Source organism: Sinocyclocheilus grahami, unplaced genomic scaffold (genome assembly GCF_001515645.1).
Source record: "Sinocyclocheilus grahami isolate Dianchi unplaced genomic scaffold, SAMN03320097.WGS_v1.1 scaffold21.1, whole genome shotgun sequence".
Classification (NCBI taxonomy): domain Eukaryota; kingdom Metazoa; phylum Chordata; class Actinopteri; order Cypriniformes; family Cyprinidae; genus Sinocyclocheilus; species Sinocyclocheilus grahami.
The window spans coordinates 5,067,620-5,088,883 of NW_015505200.1; the positions used below are offsets into that span (position 1 = coordinate 5,067,620).

Consider the following 21,264-nt stretch of genomic DNA (forward strand, 5'->3'; position numbering starts at 1 on the left):
AGCTAATCGATATGCTTTATGCTTTGATCAGTCAAAGCATTACTATCTTTCTCATGTTTAGTGACAGCAACACCTGGATGCCTTTGTCCATATTAGGGTTTTGCTGGAACGTTATAAGTTATATTAGTTCCGAGACACATACTTAAAACTATTTATGCAAGTGCACCCGATGGCTTCCAGTATGAATAAAACAGACCTTACAAGTGTTTAAAGCACTCATAATGCTCTCACCACCTTACTCTGGGTAAACACAAGGAAAAATAATATGAATAAGAAAAAGAAAAAGAATTATCCTGCTATTATTCAGGGTATTGTATTGTATCCAAGTTAGAAATTCTACTGTGACAACACTTCTCTAAAAAAACTGATTAATCGACAAAGCCATTTTAGACTGCGCTGGTAATTTGCCATCTTATAAAGCTGCATTAAGAGCTTTCTGTGCAGCCACTAAAAATATCAAAAAGAAGTCTAGTGGTTAACATTCAAAATCCAAATCCAAAGTTTATGTGGTAGTTTTAATTCAACAAGTAGCATCCAGTTATGATGTTTTGAAATAAGTATAATGACAACATATGCAGTGAGGTCACTTGACCATGAAAATAAACACCTAATTCACAGAATAATTCCTAAACTGGCAAGAGGAAGAAGCCATTTAGAACATCAGGACATTTTAAGAGATAAATGTCCCAAACAAATTGCCATTCATGCTTGGATCAAACAACTAAATAATCTTATACTGAGTGTAACCGCATCAGAGAGTGCACATTTGGCTCAATAGCTGGCAGTCAGTCAGTTCTCTTGGCGCTATCACGTGCATTTGGGTCCTTGTAACCAGTTTAGCCTGACAGAATGCTGTTTTAATGTGTGCTTACACATTCATTGAGCTCATTGAAGAGGATGAGTGTGGTCAAAAGGCCACGCCAGAGTTCTGCAGGCAGTCTAACGCATCAGAGATATGCGCTCATTCTATGACTGGATGAGGACCTGTGAGAAGACGACAGAGTAATGAGATGCTACAAGGACAGCTATTAATTAGTCTTTGTGTTTTGGGGTTAATCATGGTTTCAGAGAGGTGACGGCGCTATGTGACACACTGCAGGCGGTGAAACAGTGACTACTAGCAGTAGAGCAGAGACAGATGCTGTAAACACTTTCATTAGGCAGCCAGCCACCCGTAATGGAGGAAAAACACTCTAACATCACGATTGTACTCGCTCACGTTTTGTTTTTCATTGCCAACAGGTTGAGTATTGCAATGACAGACAAGCTATCTAAATTAGACATGATGATCCAGGATCACAAACAGTGCAGCATCAACCGCACTAATGTGTTGATGAATGACGCAGGGACATCATGCAAATAAAAAACATGTACGTAGGAAATTTGTTCCTCCTACATTGTTACATTAATTTATTAAGACTGTAATAAACATGAAAGTAAGTCAAATTAGAACCTTGAAGGGATGGTTCATCTAAAAATGAAAATTGTAATAATTTCCTCACCCTCACATTATTATAAGCCTCTATGACTTTTTCTTCTGTGAAGCACCAAAGAAGATAAAATGTCCCGGTGTGTTTCTGTCCATACAATGAAAGTCAATACAGAGTTATTTTAGTAGCATTGAGACACTATTTTAGATTCTTTTTTTTTTAATCTTTTGAATTAGTTATTTTTAAATTTCCCAATTTCATTTTAGTTTTAGGAATTTAGTTTGGTGCTTTCGTCATTTTGATTAGTTTTTTGGATGTCAATATGTCTAATTTCCTAGCACCTGTCGCTTACTGATTGTTTGGAATTAAAAATTATGAGTGTAGTTCGTCTGTTAATATCACATGCACTTTTTTGTTTGTTGTTTTTTTGTTTGTTACTCAGACGCAGGCAGTGCGCTGCATGAGACAAAAAAGTAATATAGCCAAAACAACCGCATAGCCGCTCTTTAGTGTAGATGCATGTTGATTTTATCAGACGATGCCGCGATTATAAATGAGTGACTCCTGGTTAACATGTATTAAAAGGGGTCGTGTTTAATCACAATTTTTTGACAATATTCACTCATCATGACAGTAAAATAGGGCATTCTAAGTCAATACACTGCAGTATTTCCTCTCTCAATCAGTAGAAAATATGGTTAACACCCGGTCATGCATGAAAAAAATACCGTCATGTACCGTGAAACCGGTATAATTTTGAAAAATACAGTGATATTAAGTTTTTGGTCATACCGCCCAGCACTAGTCTGTACCACATTAACGTGTGTTGGGTGGATCTGCAAAGTTACTTAACAGAGACGTACACACTTAAAACGGTCAAGGAAAAGATACAGCCACTACTGGAAACATCTGAACTTCTTATGCATATTCCAATTCTTCTGAAGTCATACGATATCTTTGTGTGAAAACAGACCAAATTAATTATTAATTAATTACTTGACTTAATTCTTTTGTTTCAATCCACTGAAAATCTTGGCATCCATCCTAGTCTCCTTGGCTCATTAATAAGAGTTCATGAGAGACGTACTGATTCCCATCTGAAAAACAAATAATTCCTTTGAGATTAATCTTTTCAATTAATCAGCTGATACAGTGCACATGAATCATACATGAAGCAATCGGACTAATGAGTCAACTCACTGACTCAATGATCTGGTCACAGTAGTCAACAGCTCACTGAAAGGGAAGATTTGCAGTAAATAATGAGTTTGGTCTGTTTCTACAAAGTTGGACTTGGAAGTATCTAGGAAGCATTTTTTTAGCTGAGGTGGTAGCAGTTGATTTTCCTACACAATTAGCATGAAGAAAGTGTGCAGATTCCATGTGTGCCTAATAATATCTAGCATAAACTGAGTGGTTAGAAAGACAGAATAAAAAAAAAAACACTGATTATGCATTGAGAAACTTTCATGAATTATAGACGCACGGTGGCGGAGACAGGCAGCATAGCCTTTAAAGACATGTGATAGGGAGCTCATGGGTAAGAAGAGGCAGAGATCTAAAAAATATTAAAAAATAAAACATTATTTTGGCATCACTAAATGAACTAGTCAGTTGAGAAATGTGCTACAACAACTTTGTATTTAAAGTATTAGTTCACCCACAAATGAATCTGTCATCATTTACTCAACCTCGAGTTGTTCCAAAAGTTTCTTCTTCTGCTGAACACAAAAGAACATATTCTGAAAAATGTGTGTAACCAAACAGCTGATGGTCCCCACTGACATCCGTAGTATTTTTCCATACTATGGAAGTCAATGGGTTCCCATCAACTGTTCGGTTACCAATATTCTTCAAAATATCTTCTTTTATGTTCAACAGAAGAAAGAAACTCATACAGATTTGGAACATCTTGAAGATGAATAAATGAGGACAGGATTTTCATTTTTGGTTGAACTATCCCTTTAACTCCTGATGAACTGACAAAACCTAAGATAATGAAATTGAAAATTCAGCCAACTGCAAGCAGTATTTTGACAGTATGCAAACAGTGTAGAAATACCTCTCTCTGCAGGCTTTGAACTCTTAAAGGCCAACATATCGGTTATCGGCTTTCAAAAATAAAGGATTATCGGTCAAAATTTTCATATCGGTGCATCCCTAAAAATGACATTTTTATGTAATGCTCGAGTAAAACACTACCGTTCACTTTCAGAAGTTATTGTAGGGGTGCTTTCTTATTAGAATCAGAATCAGAATTAGCTTTATTCACCACTTAATTGTGCGCAAACACAAGGAATTTGTTGTGGTTTTACAGGAACTCTTGGTACATACATACAAATAACCATATATACAGTATATATGACACAAAATAGTTATACTGTAGAAGTTCACAGAACTGACTCAGCAACAGCTGAGTAAAAACGGTTTCATCTGAGCATGTGGCACTTTAAGCATTATCGTATCGCATTATAAGTTATAGCATATCACATTTTTCTACAATATCGCACAGCCCTACCCAGCAGATATAGAGTTACCACATTTATTGTGGAAAAGGATTATAACAAAATGGCAAATACTTTAGTTATACATTTTCCAAGCACCAGCGCATATGTATGACCACACAAAACAAAAACACTGCCAACTTCTAAGATAAAATAAGACAAATCTTGTCACGGTTCTGTGCTCCACAAATCAAATCTGATTGCCATGATTAAGTTAAAACACTATTCATCAGCATGAAAGCAAATCTGCAGATGTGCAGAATATTTAAAGAGCCTGGCCAGAGATGTCTTCAGAGAAGAGCTTTGAAGAAGAAGAATGAGCTTTATTGCCAGGTATGTTTACACATACTCTCTATTATTTATTTTTTTTGAGTGAAAAACGATGAAATGCTTGTCTGCTGAGGTTTAATGAATGCTTCAGATGTCTGGGATTCCAGGAGAAGGGCTTGAGCAGTAAGGCTTTTGACTGAGTTAATACCTTTGGCACTCGATGGGCCTGTCTCAGCCCTAAAGGAGGGGCTCCACTTGAGTACACGGCCTTGGTAATCGGCCCAGTGAGAGCTCAAGCATCCAAAAGAGCCAAAAAAGTATGTGGAAACTTCAAAAAGTTAACCAGATCCAATAAACAGGTTGTTATCAGTCAATTATAATAAATAATCATAGACTTACAATTTGCAATGACATCTAATTGTTTATTTTAAGTGGCTGAAGGATTCCAATCTTTTTCCAGATCTTAGTGACCTCACAAGTGGGAAGAGAAAACCTTCAAAATGCGTTTTTGGCTTTCTGCTCATCATGGTAAAAAACTCCACCTGATGAATGCATACTTTGTCCATCCACAAAATGCTACACAGCCCATATAATTACAGTGGATTAATGCTGAATATGGCATGATTAATTTCCTGATATTAAAGACGGGCTATTTAAAGAGGAAGAAGCTCAGGGATGCATGTTCAGAAGCCATGTTCAAACATTTCACCAAGACGAAGAATATTTTGTTGAGTAAGGCCAAGCTAAAGAAAGTTAGGGCGAGGAAGACTGGCTGCAGAGTGAGTGCATTATTTAAAAAAAAAAACAGACAGTGATGATAGAGAGAACAAGGGTGAGAAAGCAAGAGAGTAAAAGTGATTAATTTAGAGGCAATGAAGTGACTTATTATTCATTTTAGTATTATTTCAATTAACAAAAATACCTTTTAATAAGTTTAGGACTAAATGAACAATAACAACACTGAATATGACATGTTCTGAAGTTTCTATGCGATTGCTAAGGTGTTCGGTGGTTTTTCTCAGGGGCGTAGCAGCCGCGGGGGGGGGGTATGGGGACATGTCCCCCGCACTTTTAGAAAAAGGTGATTCTGTCCCCCGCACTTTGTTTGACCCACCGCAGATATTTCCGACCATGTCCTCTGATTTGTTTATTTAGATTTGAGTGAACTAACATTCAGCCAATTACAAGGCGAATTATCTCTTGGGCGTGTCTGTCATGAGCCTCAAATCTCCTGTTGCTCTTGCGATTTCACTTAAATTTGCTCTTTGGGCGGTTTGGGGGTAAAATGCGCCCCAGAAAAAAGCAGAGGAAGATTACATCCTTTTTCAAATCCCCCTGGGACCATTCATAACCTCCCAGTAGGAAGCCGCCTAACAATGCCCAGAAACAATTGGGACGAACATTCTGTGAAGTTTGGTAACAGCTATTGTTTCATGCTGAGATTGAATTGGCGCCAGTGTATCCTGTAGTATCAGAGTGTCAGGCAATTGAGGGGGAAAGGGGGACTCAACAGTGAAGCCTCCAGCCATAGACGGTCCTTCCTTTAGGATACATCCCTGTGTGCACTTTACACACACTTTCACCCCAGAGTTACTTACGTTTCTTAGCAGCACTGAGAAACAACAAGCGTATACATAAGATCTAATTTCCGCACATAAATAACAGAAGCATAGGTGAGTTATTTTCTAGCTGACCCTTACAGGCCCTCAGAGATTGAAACGGATGGAGACGTGAAGGTCGCTGACGTATGTGAATCTGGAATCATCTCACATGGAAAAAACTTCAGGAAGGATCCCACTCCTCAAGGCCTAACACTTATAAAGAGTGATAAAAATAAAACAGCTCTATTAAAAACTCTTTCCTTCAGCCTTTATCTTAATTTCTCATGCTATTAATATATTTGACATGTTCTTTTGCAGAATCAGTTCAATTTTTTAAATTATGACAAGAATAGAATGACGTTTGGATCTGTAAATTGTTCCCCATGTGTATTATTCCACCAATGTGTGCAGAACCACACTGAAGCACTCAGTCAGTGTTTCCTGCACTGCTACTCAGTGGAAGCAAACAAATTAAATATTTTAGCACATTTTTAGTTCAGTATTGTATAATGTATTGTTAGGTCAATTATTGGACTGCCTGCAAAAAGACTGTAAAAAGTCTGTATAACACTCCTTTAAAATAAGATAAATATGAATCGTTTAGAGCAATTGGAACTGGAGGTGTTACAGTGAATTCCACACGATACCCTAATTTCACAGTCAATAACATGTCTGTCAGGGAGTATACCTTGCCTTTACTCCTTTCCCAAAACTATTCTATTGATATTAGTGGCAGTTATTTACTTGGAATTTAAAACTTTTATTCAGCAAGGATACATTAAATTGATCCAAAGTGACACTAAAGACATTTAAAATGTTACAAAAGATTTCTATTTCAAATAAATGCTTTTTAAAATCTTTCTATTCATGAAAGAATCCTGAAAAATGTCTCAGTGTTAGCATCAGCAGACCTGCCAACCCTGGAAAAAAAATTCTGAGTACCATCAGTGTGACGGGACTGGACACGGGGTTTGAAGGAGGGGGACGGCCTCTTATATTTCTAGATAGCTGCATTATTACCTGAAGATCCTTGATGATTAATGTCAAAATCATATGTGCAAAATGCAAGATTTGATGATAAATATTTTTCAAAGGTTAGCAGGTCTGCACTCAGTCACACAAGCCTTTGTGCTATTCCTGTTATACAGTATTTTAGAGTAAATAGTAGGAATGCAACAATATAGTTAGCCCACGGTTCAATACGTCCCTCTGTTTTATTTTTTAAACACTGTTTTTGGTTCTGATGGCTTGGCACATCAGAGTATTTTTTTTTTGCGATTTAAAATACTATTTAACCCTCCTGTACACGGTAGAAAAACGTGGATTATCATTAGTGGTCGACCGATATATCGGCCGATATTTGGCATTTTTTAAATATCGCATCGGCCGATAAATTTTCCTGTTTGGCCGATGCGTTCGAGGCGGGACTTTTATTTTGATGGTGCAACGGACCGTAGCACTTCTCCCTCTTGTCGTCGTTAACAGTTCTGTCTAATACGGATAGAAGTCTGTCTAATAATCAGATAGAACGTTTAGTAATAGAAAGGCAAACATTATAATACTTTCTCATTTGCCATCAGCATTCAGCAAATACGCATTTATACAATTTAAACAAATCTTTGAATGACTAATTAACATTTAATTTCACAAAGTTTGCAAACTTAGTCAGATCCAGTTGTGAGATCTTGAAGTGTGCATGTGTATCCTGCATGATCGTGTGTTCTCTGCGTGACAGTCGGTCCGTGTGAATTGAATGCGGACAGGAGGAGAGTTCAGCTTCACTGGAGACACACGATCGACAAACTTTAAACTAGTGATTTCAAATTATGCTGCGCTTTATGCATTTGTCCACTGCCATATTCATGTCATTTCCACTGTGTGCTGTATGTAAAATGAGTGTTGCCTTGGCTTTATTTGAAAAAATATGATTCCCAATGCACACAAACTTCCCAAAATACTGAGTGCCCTGCTGGTTACAGTGTTTACTTCCTTTTTTTTATTATATTTTTTATTAAATATTTACTTATGTGTGAAAAATACTTTGTCATCTAAAGTATAAGTATGTTTATTTAACACATTTACTTTTTAATCCATTTTCAAATGCATTCAATTTCTTAAACATGAATTAAAATAAATAAAATAATATCGGCTTTATATCGGCCACCCTGCTTTCCAAGATATCGGCATCGGCCGTCAAAAAACCAACATCGGTCGACCACTAATTAATAATAATATATAATAATAACATATGCCTGCTTCTTTTGAGAGAAGTATTATTTTTGTGGATTGGACATTGTTTAGACCAGGGGTCTCCAAACTCGGTCCTGGAGGGCCAGTGTCCTGCAGTGTTTAGCTCCAAATAGGGCTGGGCGATAAAATGATAACGATAATTATTGTGACATAATTTTCCTCGATAAAACGATAATAAGAGTTTGACAAATGTTCAATATAACGTTTTTGCACCAGAAGTGGAACGAAACAGTGCTACTCATTTGAACCACGGCACACAAACCATTTATCACTAAAGCTAAACTTTGCAGGACACCGGCCCTCCAAGGACCGAGTTTGGAGACCCCTGATTTAGACATCACCACATTTAATGCCTGTTTCATTCATACTCGTAGCCAGAGGGCACCCTCGCATAGAAACTCCACATATGCATCACAGAAGTAATAGAACTGATGACTCTCCAGAAAATCCCTAATATGGACAAAAGGCATCCAGCTATCACTGTAGCTGAATTAAAACATAGAAATATTTTAAATGATGAAACAGTAAGACAATAAACACTTGACTGCAAGAATTTATAGTTTATTTGTTTAAACCATCTCGGGTGTTTTCATAATAATTAAGTATAGTTATAGCTCCAAATAGGGCTGGGCGATAAAATGATAACGATAATTATTGTGACATAATTTTCCTCGATAAAACGATAATAAGAGTTTGACAAATGTTCAATATAACGTTTTTGCACCAGAAGTGGAACGAAACAGTGCTACTCATTTGAACCACGGCACACAAACCATTTATCACTAAAGCTAAACTTTGCAGGACACCGGCCCTCCAAGGACCGAGTTTGGAGACCCCTGATTTAGACATCACCACATTTAATGCCTGTTTCATTCATACTCGTAGCCAGAGGGCACCCTCGCATAGAAACTCCACATATGCATCACAGAAGTAATAGAACTGATGACTCTCCAGAAAATCCCTAATATGGACAAAGGCATCCAGCTATCACTATAGCTGAATTAAAACATAGAAATATTTTAAATGATGAAACAGTAAGACAATAAACACTTGACTGCAAGAATTTATAGTTTATTTGTTTAAACCATCTCGGGTGTTTTCATAATAATTATGTATAGTTATAATCCATTGCTAATCGAAATAGCCTTTATTACAGTATAGAATATATTTTCTGCCCAGAAAATCCCTAATATGGACAAAAGGCATCCAGCTATCACTGTAGCTGAGTTAAAACATAGAAATATTTTAAATGATGAAACAGTAAGACAATAAACACTTGACTGCAAGAATTTATAGTTTATTTGTTTAAACCATCTCGGGTGTTTTCATAATAATTAAGTATAGTTATATTGCTAATCGAAATAGCCTTTATTACAGTATAGAATATATTTTCTGCCTCATTCTGTGATAAGACGACATCAGATCACAAAAAGAAGTTATTTCAAACACTCGACTGATTTTGTGTTGCTGTCAATTTGCAGTCTCGTTTTAATGATAGGCCTTACGCATTTGTCAATCCTCCCTGCTTGCTATTTGGGGAATGAACAAACTTCTTTTTTTTTTGCTTTTGCTTGATTTGAGTACTGCACGTGGACAGAGACGTCACCAGGTTTTTGCGTAGTTTAGAGTGACAAATCGTACCAGCATACTTTGAGGTCAAAACGCGTACCCAATACGCAAAATGCATACAGGTTGGCACGTCTGCATCAGTGACATTGAACACTGGAGTAATGGTTTCTGAAAATTCAGCTTTAACCATCACAGATATAAATTACTTTTTAAAATGCATAAAAAAGGTTCCAATAGAAAACTGTAATAATATAATATTTCACTATATTATAGGGCTGGGACAATAAATCGATGCATCGCAATTCGTGGGTCGATTCGGAGATTTTTGGAATGCATCGTGATTCTCTCTCAAATCGATTCTGAGCTTAGTTTTTAACAGCAGGTGGCACTCTAGCTTAGTTTTTAACCGCATACTCAAATGCTCACGAAGAAGAGAGCTTGTGCGTTCGGCTGAGTAATTTAAGTGGTTAAATGTACTTGCACATCAGTTTTTATGCTTTTATGATGCGAGATAAATGTAAACGCAGCCCAATGTGAACATCCTTGTAATTCGCTTCAACCTTTTCGAACTTTATGAATGATTATTTTAGGTTCAAGTGGTGCGTGTGTAAGGAAGCAAGCAGAATACGGCTATTTCTAAAGCCCGCAGTGCCATCTACTGTTAAAAACTAAGCTCAGAATCGATTCAAGAGAAAATCGCGATGCCTTCGGAAAATCTCAGAATTGATGCAGAATCATTTCTCGATTTTCGATGCATCGATTTATTGCCCCAGCCCTACTATATTACAGATTTGACTGTATTTTTGATCAAATAAATGCAGCCTTGGTGATCATAAGAGACTTCTTTTACAAACATTAAAAAAAATCTTACCGCCTTTAACCTTTTCAACGGTAGTGTACTATAAATGACTCCCTTAAATAGCATCTAGTGAGCTATTTTGAGGTAGTCATTTTATTAGTAGCTTGTCGCATCACAAACTACTTTTTAAAAGGGTAGACACAGTCGTTTAACAACTTTAATTTATGTGTAGCTTGTAGCTTAGGAAGCTACAGTTTAAAAGTAGTTTCCTTAACATTGCCTTGGGTGAACAAGTAGTCAGACAGACTATATGACCCAGACTGAGCCTTGAGCAAATCGGATACAAGTGGTTACACAAAGCACATTTTTCAAATAATTAAAAAAAGCGAAACATACCGTACTAGCTTATCAAATATGAGCCAATTCTCGAAGCCAAATGCAATCTGTCACCAGTGAGGTAGACATTAAGCCACAAACTTAAACATTTAGCTACATGTAGTGTTTCTATTCTCCCAGACAAACTACCGTTTCTCCATCCCAGCTGTGTTTCTAATCCCCTCTGAGGACAGATAACGAAGATAATTTTTTAATGTGTGTAAAATATTCAGTGCTGGGGGATGCCCAGCCTCATTCAGCACTGGCTGACAGCCAACAGAAGCCTTTGCGCTCCCTTAACAGATCTAACACAAAACATGGACTTTACACCGACAGCGAACTTCACAAGTGTGAAGGACAGGCAGAAACTGATCCCAAGTCTCCAATGTTCTCCCCATTTGTACTGTACATGATTGCACGAGCACCTTTAGAAAAGCATTCAAGTATATCATCGTCCTTCAATGGCTCCCGTTTACCATTTTATTTTCCCATTTAATTCCTCAGTTCCCCACAGGGCAGCTGGCGGGCACAATGATTTCAGGCCCATTGCTGTGTCATCATGCAGGATGATGCTCGGTTATTCAGTTTAGTGCGGTTGGTTGGTATAAGTGAACATCAGGCATTTAAAAACACCAAAAAAGGGCCTGATTAACTGTCAGACTTTATTAACTCCTCAACAGCAATAGATTTAAATCAGTTTTACTGCTTCCAACAGCCAAAATATGCTCACTGAGCAAAGCTGCTCAGGAAAAACCAGTGCCAACACTTCCAAAACTATTCCAAATATGAAACAAAACCACTTTTGTACGGCTGCCAACAAAACCACGGAAATCTGCAAAAGAGACTTTGGCAACGTGTCCCTGCGCAGTTACCACAGGCTCTTTTTCTCGCCATCTCATTCCCTCCTCTTTCAGAGGCAGCCGTACAAGAGGCTGATCTGGCTGTCCTCAGTAACTTTTCTCTTTCTCTGGATCAGACACAAGGAAGGGCGCACGGCTGCAGTCGACCACTCACCGCTGATCAGCTACAGACAGAATTAAGCAATGCAACTCTGCAATTCCCTCCATGTGGATCAGGATTAAGGGCGAGGGACTCGCTTGCATTCCTGTTGAAATCCAGCAGCTGGACAGACGTGTGTTTAAGACAAAAGCTCTTAATGTGATTCAATATTATGCAAAGAAACATATGGGACAGAGGGACCTTAGCAAATGAGCAAGAATGCTAGAGAGAGAGACAGTATGTGTAAGATCCTCCACGTAGAAGGATTAATGAGCGAGGAAAACTCACTTTACTAACAGCTTAATCCTACAGGGATTAACGCTCTATTATGGAGCTCATCAAATTGATATGCTGTGTAGAAGCCCTCATGTACTTTAAATGTACAGAAACAAGAGTAAATGCTTATGTATCCTGAATAACAGCAACCAATGGTAATGATTTACTTGCCAACAAACAACTGAGAAAAAACAAGCACGTTTCCAGTTACATGCAGTTTAGGAAATAATTTTTGTGGAAATGGAAATACACTTATTTTCATTCCTGGAAATACATTTATTTCAGGATTGTTTAATGAATCGTAAGTTCAAAAGAACAATTTATTTAAAAAAGAAATCTTTTGTAACATTACAAATGTCTTTACTGTCACTTTTGACCAATTTAATGCATGCTTGATGATGAATAAAGGTATTAATTTCTAAAAAATAAAAAATAAAATAAAAATTCTTAATGACCCCATACTTTAAACCCTCTGGTGGTGCTTTTTGCATTTTTATTCTCCAAAAAAATAAATAAATAAAATAAAAGAGAGAGAGAGAGAGAGAGAGAGAGAGAGAGAGAGAAAAAAAGAGAAATGATTGCATTATGCTTGTCTGATAATGTTTTTTATTTAATATTTTATAGCACTAAATTAGGCTACATTTATGCAGTAGTTATAATCCATTTATTACTTGTTAACCACAGACCTATTACTTGTTAAGCATAGACCTGAAAATGAAATTCGCAATTTAAACCGTTGTAAATCTCCAAGACACTTGGCAGATTACCACTGAAGTGAGAAAAAAAAAAGATTAAAAAGAGAAATTGCTAAAAAGTTCAAGTTTATTGTTATTAATGCTACTATTAAATTACTAATAGTAATTTATTATTCCTTATACTATTAATATTGTGTCAACTTTGTCTTTTCTATGCAGCAACAAACTGATATAGTAAGCGGCTATGAATTCAGAGGCTCTCCTCTCAACAAAATCTGATCAAGTGGCCACAGGAGACACATCTGAGATGCATGTCAATGCCAAGTGTAAACAGTAATGTGTCTCAGCCAACTACCTGTGATCAGATCAACCATGACAGATGTCAGTGGCCCAGGTTTATCTGGTATTCTGTCGCTAGGACACTGAAAACATAGTGTTTTTTTCCCCAAGAGTATTTTAGGTTAAAATGTATTTCTGTCATGACAACTCTCGGAGGGATTGGCATGGTAATGTACATAACAATGTTAATTTATTTGGTCTTGGTGGAATAGATCTGCTATGCTGCTGCTGCGGCAGAGCAAGTACCGAGACTTGCTACAGCCAATACATTCACAACATCCTACTGTGAGCATGCAAGATATATTGCTGCTGCAAATATAACACATGAAATAACCCCCATATAGCATACATGAATCACCTCGTAGCAGATCTATACAGGTGGAGCTGGGGAAGGTGAAGGGTTTCTGAAGCAAGCTGCAACTGCTACGGTAAGTACTAGTCATATAGTGGTCGACCGATATTGTTTTTTTGACAGCTGATGCCAATATCTTGGAAAGCAGGGGGGCGATGGCCGATATAATTGTATTTATTTTAATTAATATTTAAGAAATTTGAAATCATTTGAAAATGGATAAAATAAATTTCTAAAATAAACATACTTATAGGCTACACTTCACACGATCTCACAACTGGATTCGACTAAGTTTGCAAGGTTTGTGAAATAAAATTTTCATTAGCCATTCAAAGATTTGTTTAAATAATGTAAATGCGTATTTGCTGAATGCTGACGGCAAACGAAAAAGTATTATAATATTTGCCTTTCTATTACTAATAATATAAAAGCAATCGTTATAATACTTTTTGTATACATTTTAATTCCTTTGTTTAACAGTTCTATCGGATTATTAGACAGACTTCTATCCGTATTAGACAGAACTGTTAAGGACGACGGCGAACAAGAGGGAGAATTTCCGTCGAGCACTGTGTGCTCAGTAGGGATGTAACGGTATGAAAATTTCATGTCACGATTATAGTGACCAAAGTATTTGAAAACAACATTCATCTTACAGTATCTCTTTGCACTTTAGTACTCTGTGGTTTTATAAGTTGCTGCACACTCCAAGCAATATTGGACCCCTAACCCCAAGTCCTTCACCAGTCACCACAGACCAAGCAGCAGGCCAGGACAGATTCTATCATTAGATAATGCTTTTTTAAATCTCCACCTGTTGCCAAAAACTCCATCCCCTACTGTACAACTGCAACTCACCAGACATGAGTCAAAGTGGCCCGAACAAGGATTTTATCAAGGCACTTAACAAGGACTTCAGTCTATCCTTACTCTTGCATTAATCACCTACAGGTAGTTTGTCCCTCAACTCTACATAAACAGATAAAGCAGAATTACGAAAATCAGTTGCTTTGTCATTTAAAATTTGAGGAGTTTATAAACTACCGTTACTTGATATCTAAATGTCCCTTCAAAGTCTCTTATGCTCACCAAGGCTGCATTTATTTAATCAATTATACAATAAAAACAGTAATATTGTGAATTACTACTACAATTTTAAAATAACCTTTCTATTTTAAAATGTGATTTATTCCTGTGATGGCAAAGTTAAATTTTTTAGCAGCCTAATGTGCATGTTTGGTGCTAATTTTTCATTATTATCAATGTAAAAACCACTGAAACCACTGTTTTATTTGAAATAGAAATCTTTTGTAACATTACAAATGTCTTTACTGTCCCTTTGAACAGATAATGCATCTTTGCCGAAAAAAGTTTTCATTTGCGCTATATTTGCTGTGTATATTAATAGCAATACCAGACTTACATATTGACACTGGAATGGTTTTAGCATGTTGCTATATTGTTTTGGGCAGTTGCTAAGGTACTGGCACAAGTCAAAAGAGCCCACCTCTATGCATTTATTTTGGTCACTAGAGCCCTTCTCCAACTTAAAACAAAGAGATTTTTGCCTGAAAACTAATTGCACAACACAGCTAAAGAGAGTCTTTTCTTTTTAAAATGGAGCCGCAGAAAGACCATTACCAAACAGAAAATGATCATGCCTCCAAGACACACATGACACCATACAGTTGGTTCAAAGAACAGTTACATGATGTGTTGTGTAATTGTGCGAGCTCAAGGGCTTTGCACCAATATGTAAAGTTCTTCCCTATGTTCAAAACACAAGCTCTTCAGCACTTCAAATTGAATAGATGGAACAAAGGGTTGCAGACAGCTTCATCCGTTGCAGACCAGCTCATAATGTGCGACTGGCCACTCCAACGGATCCTGTCAGGTAAAAAACAAAACTATACACCAACACAACGCACCACCCACACCCCGAACTACTGCACAAACAGGGCTGTTATGTCATAATCTGGAACATGGTTCATGCTTTGACACAGAAACTTGGCTTACTTAACTGCAGCCGATCACCTGACTTGTTGCTTCCAGCATGGTTCCAGCGTCTCTATTGCTGAAAAAGCCAGTGAATGTACTGCCAACACAGTCTGACACACACACACACACACACAGAGAGCCTTGACAACTTTCCACTCGCTTCTCAAAACATCTCAAGACTCTATGGTAATATAAATATTATTACCCTAATACGCTAGTGAAAACGGAGATTTGAAACGATTATCTGACGATGAGGGTGAGGCGAAAATAAGTGGGATTCCTTTTGAGGATGTAAATACATTCTGTGTGATGGTTTAACAGTGCAAAACTCAAATAAAAAGAAGTGCTTTAGGGTACGTACTTCTCTGGCAATGCTTCTGGTTCCAGCAGCGCTCGCTAAAGTCTCCGTTGATGGTGGTGAGGGGGCAGGTGGTTTTGCCCTGAATCGTGCCGGGGCAGACGTCTCCGCACTCTCGATCATTCTTATTGGCCACGATGTAGTTGTCCTCCACCGAGTCAAGGATCATGGACCAGTCAAGGGTGGAGAGGTAGCAGAGGTCGGGGTTCTTCTCTACGCGCACGGCTCCACGGGTGATGTTCATCAGGCTGTGAAGGCCGATCTCTTTCAGCTGCAGCATCTCGAACATCACGAGTGCGTAGTTGAAGAAGAGATTATTACCTCGCACCACTGTGAGGTTGGGAAACAGGTCACTGAGGCTCTCCAGGCCGTAAACGCGGAACAGGAGCAGGTAGTCCGTCACTACCGTCAGCTTGGGGTAACTCAGACCACGGAAATCCTCCGGTTTGGTCGTGAACATGAGCAGAATCTTTAAGTGGCCTTCGATCACGGTGCAGTTCTCCAGCACCCGCAGGTTGGTCACATTATTTCTGATGTCTTTACTTGAGCAAACTGCGACAACAAAAAGACAGCAAAATGTTAATTGGTTTAGTGAAAATCTACAGCAAAAATTTTGAATAAATTGCTTACAGATGATGACCTTCAATTTAACAGGATTTTATTCTGTAACGAGCATAAACAAACAAAATGCAAAAATGTATTCCATAGAAACCTATAAAGAAGATCATTTACAGAGCCATAAAAATTTCATTAGAAATTTTTCTGATAGTTTTCTGTCGCACTGTTCAATTTTCTTCCTTTGAGGTGATGCCTTCCATATGACATAACATGTTTAATGAAGATAATAAAACCTCTTCCTGCAGCTTTTCACATTCCAGTGCTGTTTAACTAGTGTATGAGATGGAGAGATGCTTCTCAAATGAACTTCAGTCCGGCAGTTTTGGAGCATGAGGAAGCTGAAACACACAGTATAACCCTACTGACATGTGTGTCCTCTCAGACACACACTCACACACAATGTGCAATACGTCTACACTTACACTTATTTTTAGCACCACACTCCTAATACACTATGTACAAATGGGGAGCCAGGCACTTGAAAAGAGTATTGTTGAAGCACATGAAAGGAACGGTGGTACAGTGAGATGAGATGTGTCCTGGCTGACTGTGTGTAGTCATTCACTCTCTGAATGATGCTCTAGCCCAATTTAAACCCTGAACATCGAATGATGAGTAATGTAAGTTACAATCATGAGATGAAAAAGATTTAATTTAATTTGTTTTAAAGACAAAAACTAAATTATTTAAAGGGATAGTTCACCCAAAAATTAAAATTCTGAAATATCAGAAATATCTTAATTTGTGTTCCGAAGATGAACAAAGGTCTTACGGGATTGGAACGACATGAGGGTGAGCAATTAATGACAGAACTTTCATTTTTGGGTGAAATATCCCTTTAATGCATTTACATTTAAATTCAATTATTTAATACTTTTATATTCTCAAAGCAAGTTTTAGGAAGGTGTTATTTTATACAGGTTATTTGTTATTTGTTTTATATAAGTTAGAATAGGTAAAAAATCTTTTTTCATTTGTAAAAGATCAAATCATAAATCATAACTTTAACAAGTTAACCTTAAAGGGGTCCTATTATGCTTTTTCACTTTTGTAATTTTAGTCAGTGTGTAGTGTGTATGTTTGGGCATAAAAAAGATCTAGAAAGTTACAAATCTCAAAGTCCACTCCAAAGGGAGATATTTAGTTTAAAAAAAAAATCAATTTTCAAGAACTACAGCAAACAGCTCGTTTGGACTACAGCGTTCGGTTTCCGGGCTTTATGATGTCACAAAGTTAGGTTGAGTGAGCGCATTAGACGAGACGAGAAGAAGAAGAGCTGTTGCAGAGTTAGTGCGTCAGAGAAAACCAAGAAGAAGAGCTGCTGTGCTGTAGCCTCAGATTTTTGGCATGTCTAGAACAGCGGTTCTCATTTCCAGTCATCGCGTACCCCCACTCTGCACATTTTGTATGTTTCTCTTATTGCTTCATACGTTTGTTATATTTGACTGTAAGTGCCCTGCGAAGTGGACATTACCGGATATTCCTCCATCATTCCAGTTTGAAGGGAGCGTATGTTCCATTCAAAGGGCATTTAAGTGTGCGAGACGTGAATTTAAATTGTATTTATTTACAGAGGTATATTATGTCCCACTTCACGCTTCTCTAGTAAGTTTCGTTTGTGTGTGAAGACGCTGCAGGCAGCGGCGCAAATCTGTAAATGAATATTCCGAAGTGAAGTAAACTTCAATGGATTTCCCCCACTCAGGGAGTAGGGAGTAATGGACACTGTGTAGGGACCATGTCAATCGGAACACAGTTCATGCACGGAGCTCACTTCTAACGAGATGATGATCTGAATCAGGTGTGTTAACAAAGAGACATGCAAAACATGCAGAGTGGGGGTACGCGAGGACTGGGATTGAGAACCACAGGTCTAGAACAATTCTTACAAATATAACACGACGTAGCTGGGCGCCGCGGACAGACGCCGAACGGCGCCGCGGTGGGCCTACACTCATAGAAAATAATGTATTCGAATTTTAAAGACATGGCGCGACGCTGTGCTTCTCGTCCGGTGTACGACCGCCTGAAACGCTGTTTTTTTTCACTTCCGAAAGCGGATGATGTCAGGAAACAGTGGTTGCAATTTACTTTTTAACTCTGTTCCCGAGCATTATAACCCCAATTTGCTATTGTGTGCTGCGCATCTTACTGAGGACAGCTTCCACATTACGAGTGAGTACAGTGCAGGATTCTCAAAAGCTTTTGTTGAAAGACAGAGCAAGAGGCGTGGCAGTACTGAAACACCGTCTAAGCTGTTCGCCAATCACAACGCACTGGGACAGCTAACCAATCACAACACATTTTGTTTTTCGGAAGGCGGACCTTCATCAAAGCCGGAACTAATCGAGCCGTTTGTGCCAGCCTGGGGAGAAAGGTATTTTAATAATGTAAATTATGTGCAAAAATAATGTGTTTTTCGAACCACCAAGCATGAGACCATGTTCTAGTACACCCCCAAAACAAAATCAAGACTTTGTAAAAGAGCATAATAGGACCCCTTTAAAGTAAACTACAGGTTTAAAATATGCTTTAAGAAGAAGAAAAGAAAATGTCTAAAAAAGAAAAGGCATGTAATTGAGGTAGTGATCTATGGCAACGCTGATTTCTCTGACTTTCTCTGCAGCTAGGCCTGCTTTGTTACAGACCTGAAAAGTATATTTCAACCTGACATATTGATTGAAATCTGCATTCAATCTGCATAAGTGTGTTTGCCTTTGCAGCCACCATTAAGAGATCAAAATAAATCTTGCGTCAGAAGATATATATAATGCTAATGTTCTTGAATGAAAATAAATAAATAAATGCGGCAAACGGCCAAACCACACAAAGTACTCACTTTCCTCTGAAACAAGACAAACAATATCAAACATTTCAACCAGGACACAGGAAGGAACTGGAAGTGTGACCATATAAAAGCAGAAGTCTTAAAAACAGGCGTGTCTCCACACCTCTTGTCCCACTTCCTCTTTTGAGGTTTTGCTGGTTTGTCATCATCTGCTTTTTGGGTTCTTCACATCAAACCGAATTGTAATTGAACAATATGGCTTTGTGAGAAAGCGACTTACAAATGAATATACAGTCAATAATATTAATATCAAACAATCTCATTCTCATTCTTTTTCACATCAAAGATATATTCATATCTTTATACTTTAGAACATATTACAGCATTTTTAGGCACATTGGGCACATAAATGTGACACCATAGTGACACTGCCAACCACCTCACCATGTGAGAAAAGACTGCAACAAAGGTTACAGGCAATAAATTTAGCATACAGAATGATTGGGCAACTAATAACAGTGAGCAGAGAAGAGAGTCGGGATGATTTAAAGATGCACCTGCACACCAGCTGCTGTGGTGTCCTCAAACTAGGTGAGAAGAACAATATTACTGGGTTTTCCACCACTAAATTGTTCTTGAAATCAGAAGAAAAGCGGAGTCTAACAGGTGTTGCACAAGAATTTGCATGATCAGATTTGAGTCTGCAACTAGCTGAAACTATTTTAAAACTTGTGAGAGACAAACTGCATGTGAAATCTCAATAACTCAAAGGTTAAGATTTGATATAAGAAAATATTAGCATTAAATTGTATTATTTTTTGGGACAAAATGACCCATAAATGTGCTTTACTAAATTAAAATTTAAATTAAAATAAACATGCTGTGTAAATTTCATAATAATATGAATAGCTGAATCAGTAACAGATTCTTAAAGCTGCAGTCCGTAATTTTTGCCTCTTTGTCCCCATCGCTGTTTGAAAACCTGGAATTGCAGCTGGGTGCGGAATTATCTAGCTTGCGTGGGTTGTGAGTCGGCACGGCTCCAGCACGGATGAATCTAATGCTCTGAAGAGTATGTGTGGCAGTCAGTCACCGCACCGGTGTGTGGATATTTACTGTACTTCGCAATCACAGATTCTAGCCTACATCTTGGAATATGACCCAAATAAGAATTTTCACTGTATATTTCCATCTGAACAAGTAACACGTCTGCCACGTTTGTTCTGACCACCTGAGGAAAAAACCATTACCATAAATCTCGCTACCAATGGTGATTAAATCTAAAGATCGGTTAGCTCATATCACATCAAACTGTTCAAATTATTATTATTGTTATACTTTATTCTCAAATGATTAATGTTAACAACATCAGCATTGGTGACTATGAGTATAGTGTGTTTTAGCATGTAGATTTCAATTTCTGCACAGTCTAATCTAATTGTCATACTCTTCGAATTTCATATTAAGAAATTCTTTTAACCCAAAAAGCAAATTATGCTCCCTTAGAACTGGATTTCTTTAAAATACAAATATTTTTAATCCCAGGCTATCTGTAATCAGAAGCACATTTATAACTGGAATATAATTTAATATCATTCACATGTGGTTCATAAACAATTCTTTTATCCTTAATCCACATAATCGATTACAATCCGCCATCAAAATGATACATTTAATTATTCTGGCTGCTGTGAAAAAAGACTACAAACGATCTGCCACCTGCAGGATCCTCACATGCGATAGCCTAGTAGTCAGGACAACTTCTTTATGTTTACAGACGTGACGTAATGACGCAGCAGCATGCTCGAATTTCCCGCGAAAACCTACCCGTACCACTCAAATTAGAAAGCATTATTATAAACCAACCTTTGTGAATCGGGCTAAAGTAAGGCAATAGTTTTGAACACTGGCTGGTTATGTACTTGCTCAAATATTGATTTCGGATCATTTTTAACCCAAAAAAAAAAGTTACGTACTGCAGCTTTAATCAATTCAAAGTAATAATGAATATTAGCACTGAATGCAAACTAGGGATGTAACGGT

At 37.6% G+C, this 21,264-nt stretch overlaps 1 protein-coding gene across 1 annotated transcript in view; it reads right to left on the reverse strand.

Annotated features, from left to right (window-relative positions):
• Positions 1-2,466: 2,466 nt before the first annotated feature.
• The window catches only part of LOC107557616 (insulin receptor-like), a 24,787-nt gene continuing 5,989 nt past the window's right edge, over positions 2,467-21,264 (reverse strand). The window contains exons 2-3 of the mRNA XM_016241098.1: positions 15,819-16,367; positions 2,467-2,527 (exon numbers count right to left, since the gene is read on the reverse strand). Coding sequence (XP_016096584.1) covers positions 2,475-2,527; positions 15,819-16,367 — 602 coding nt within the window. The 3' untranslated portion in view covers positions 2,467-2,474. The remainder of the gene's footprint in view (positions 2,528-15,818; positions 16,368-21,264) is intronic.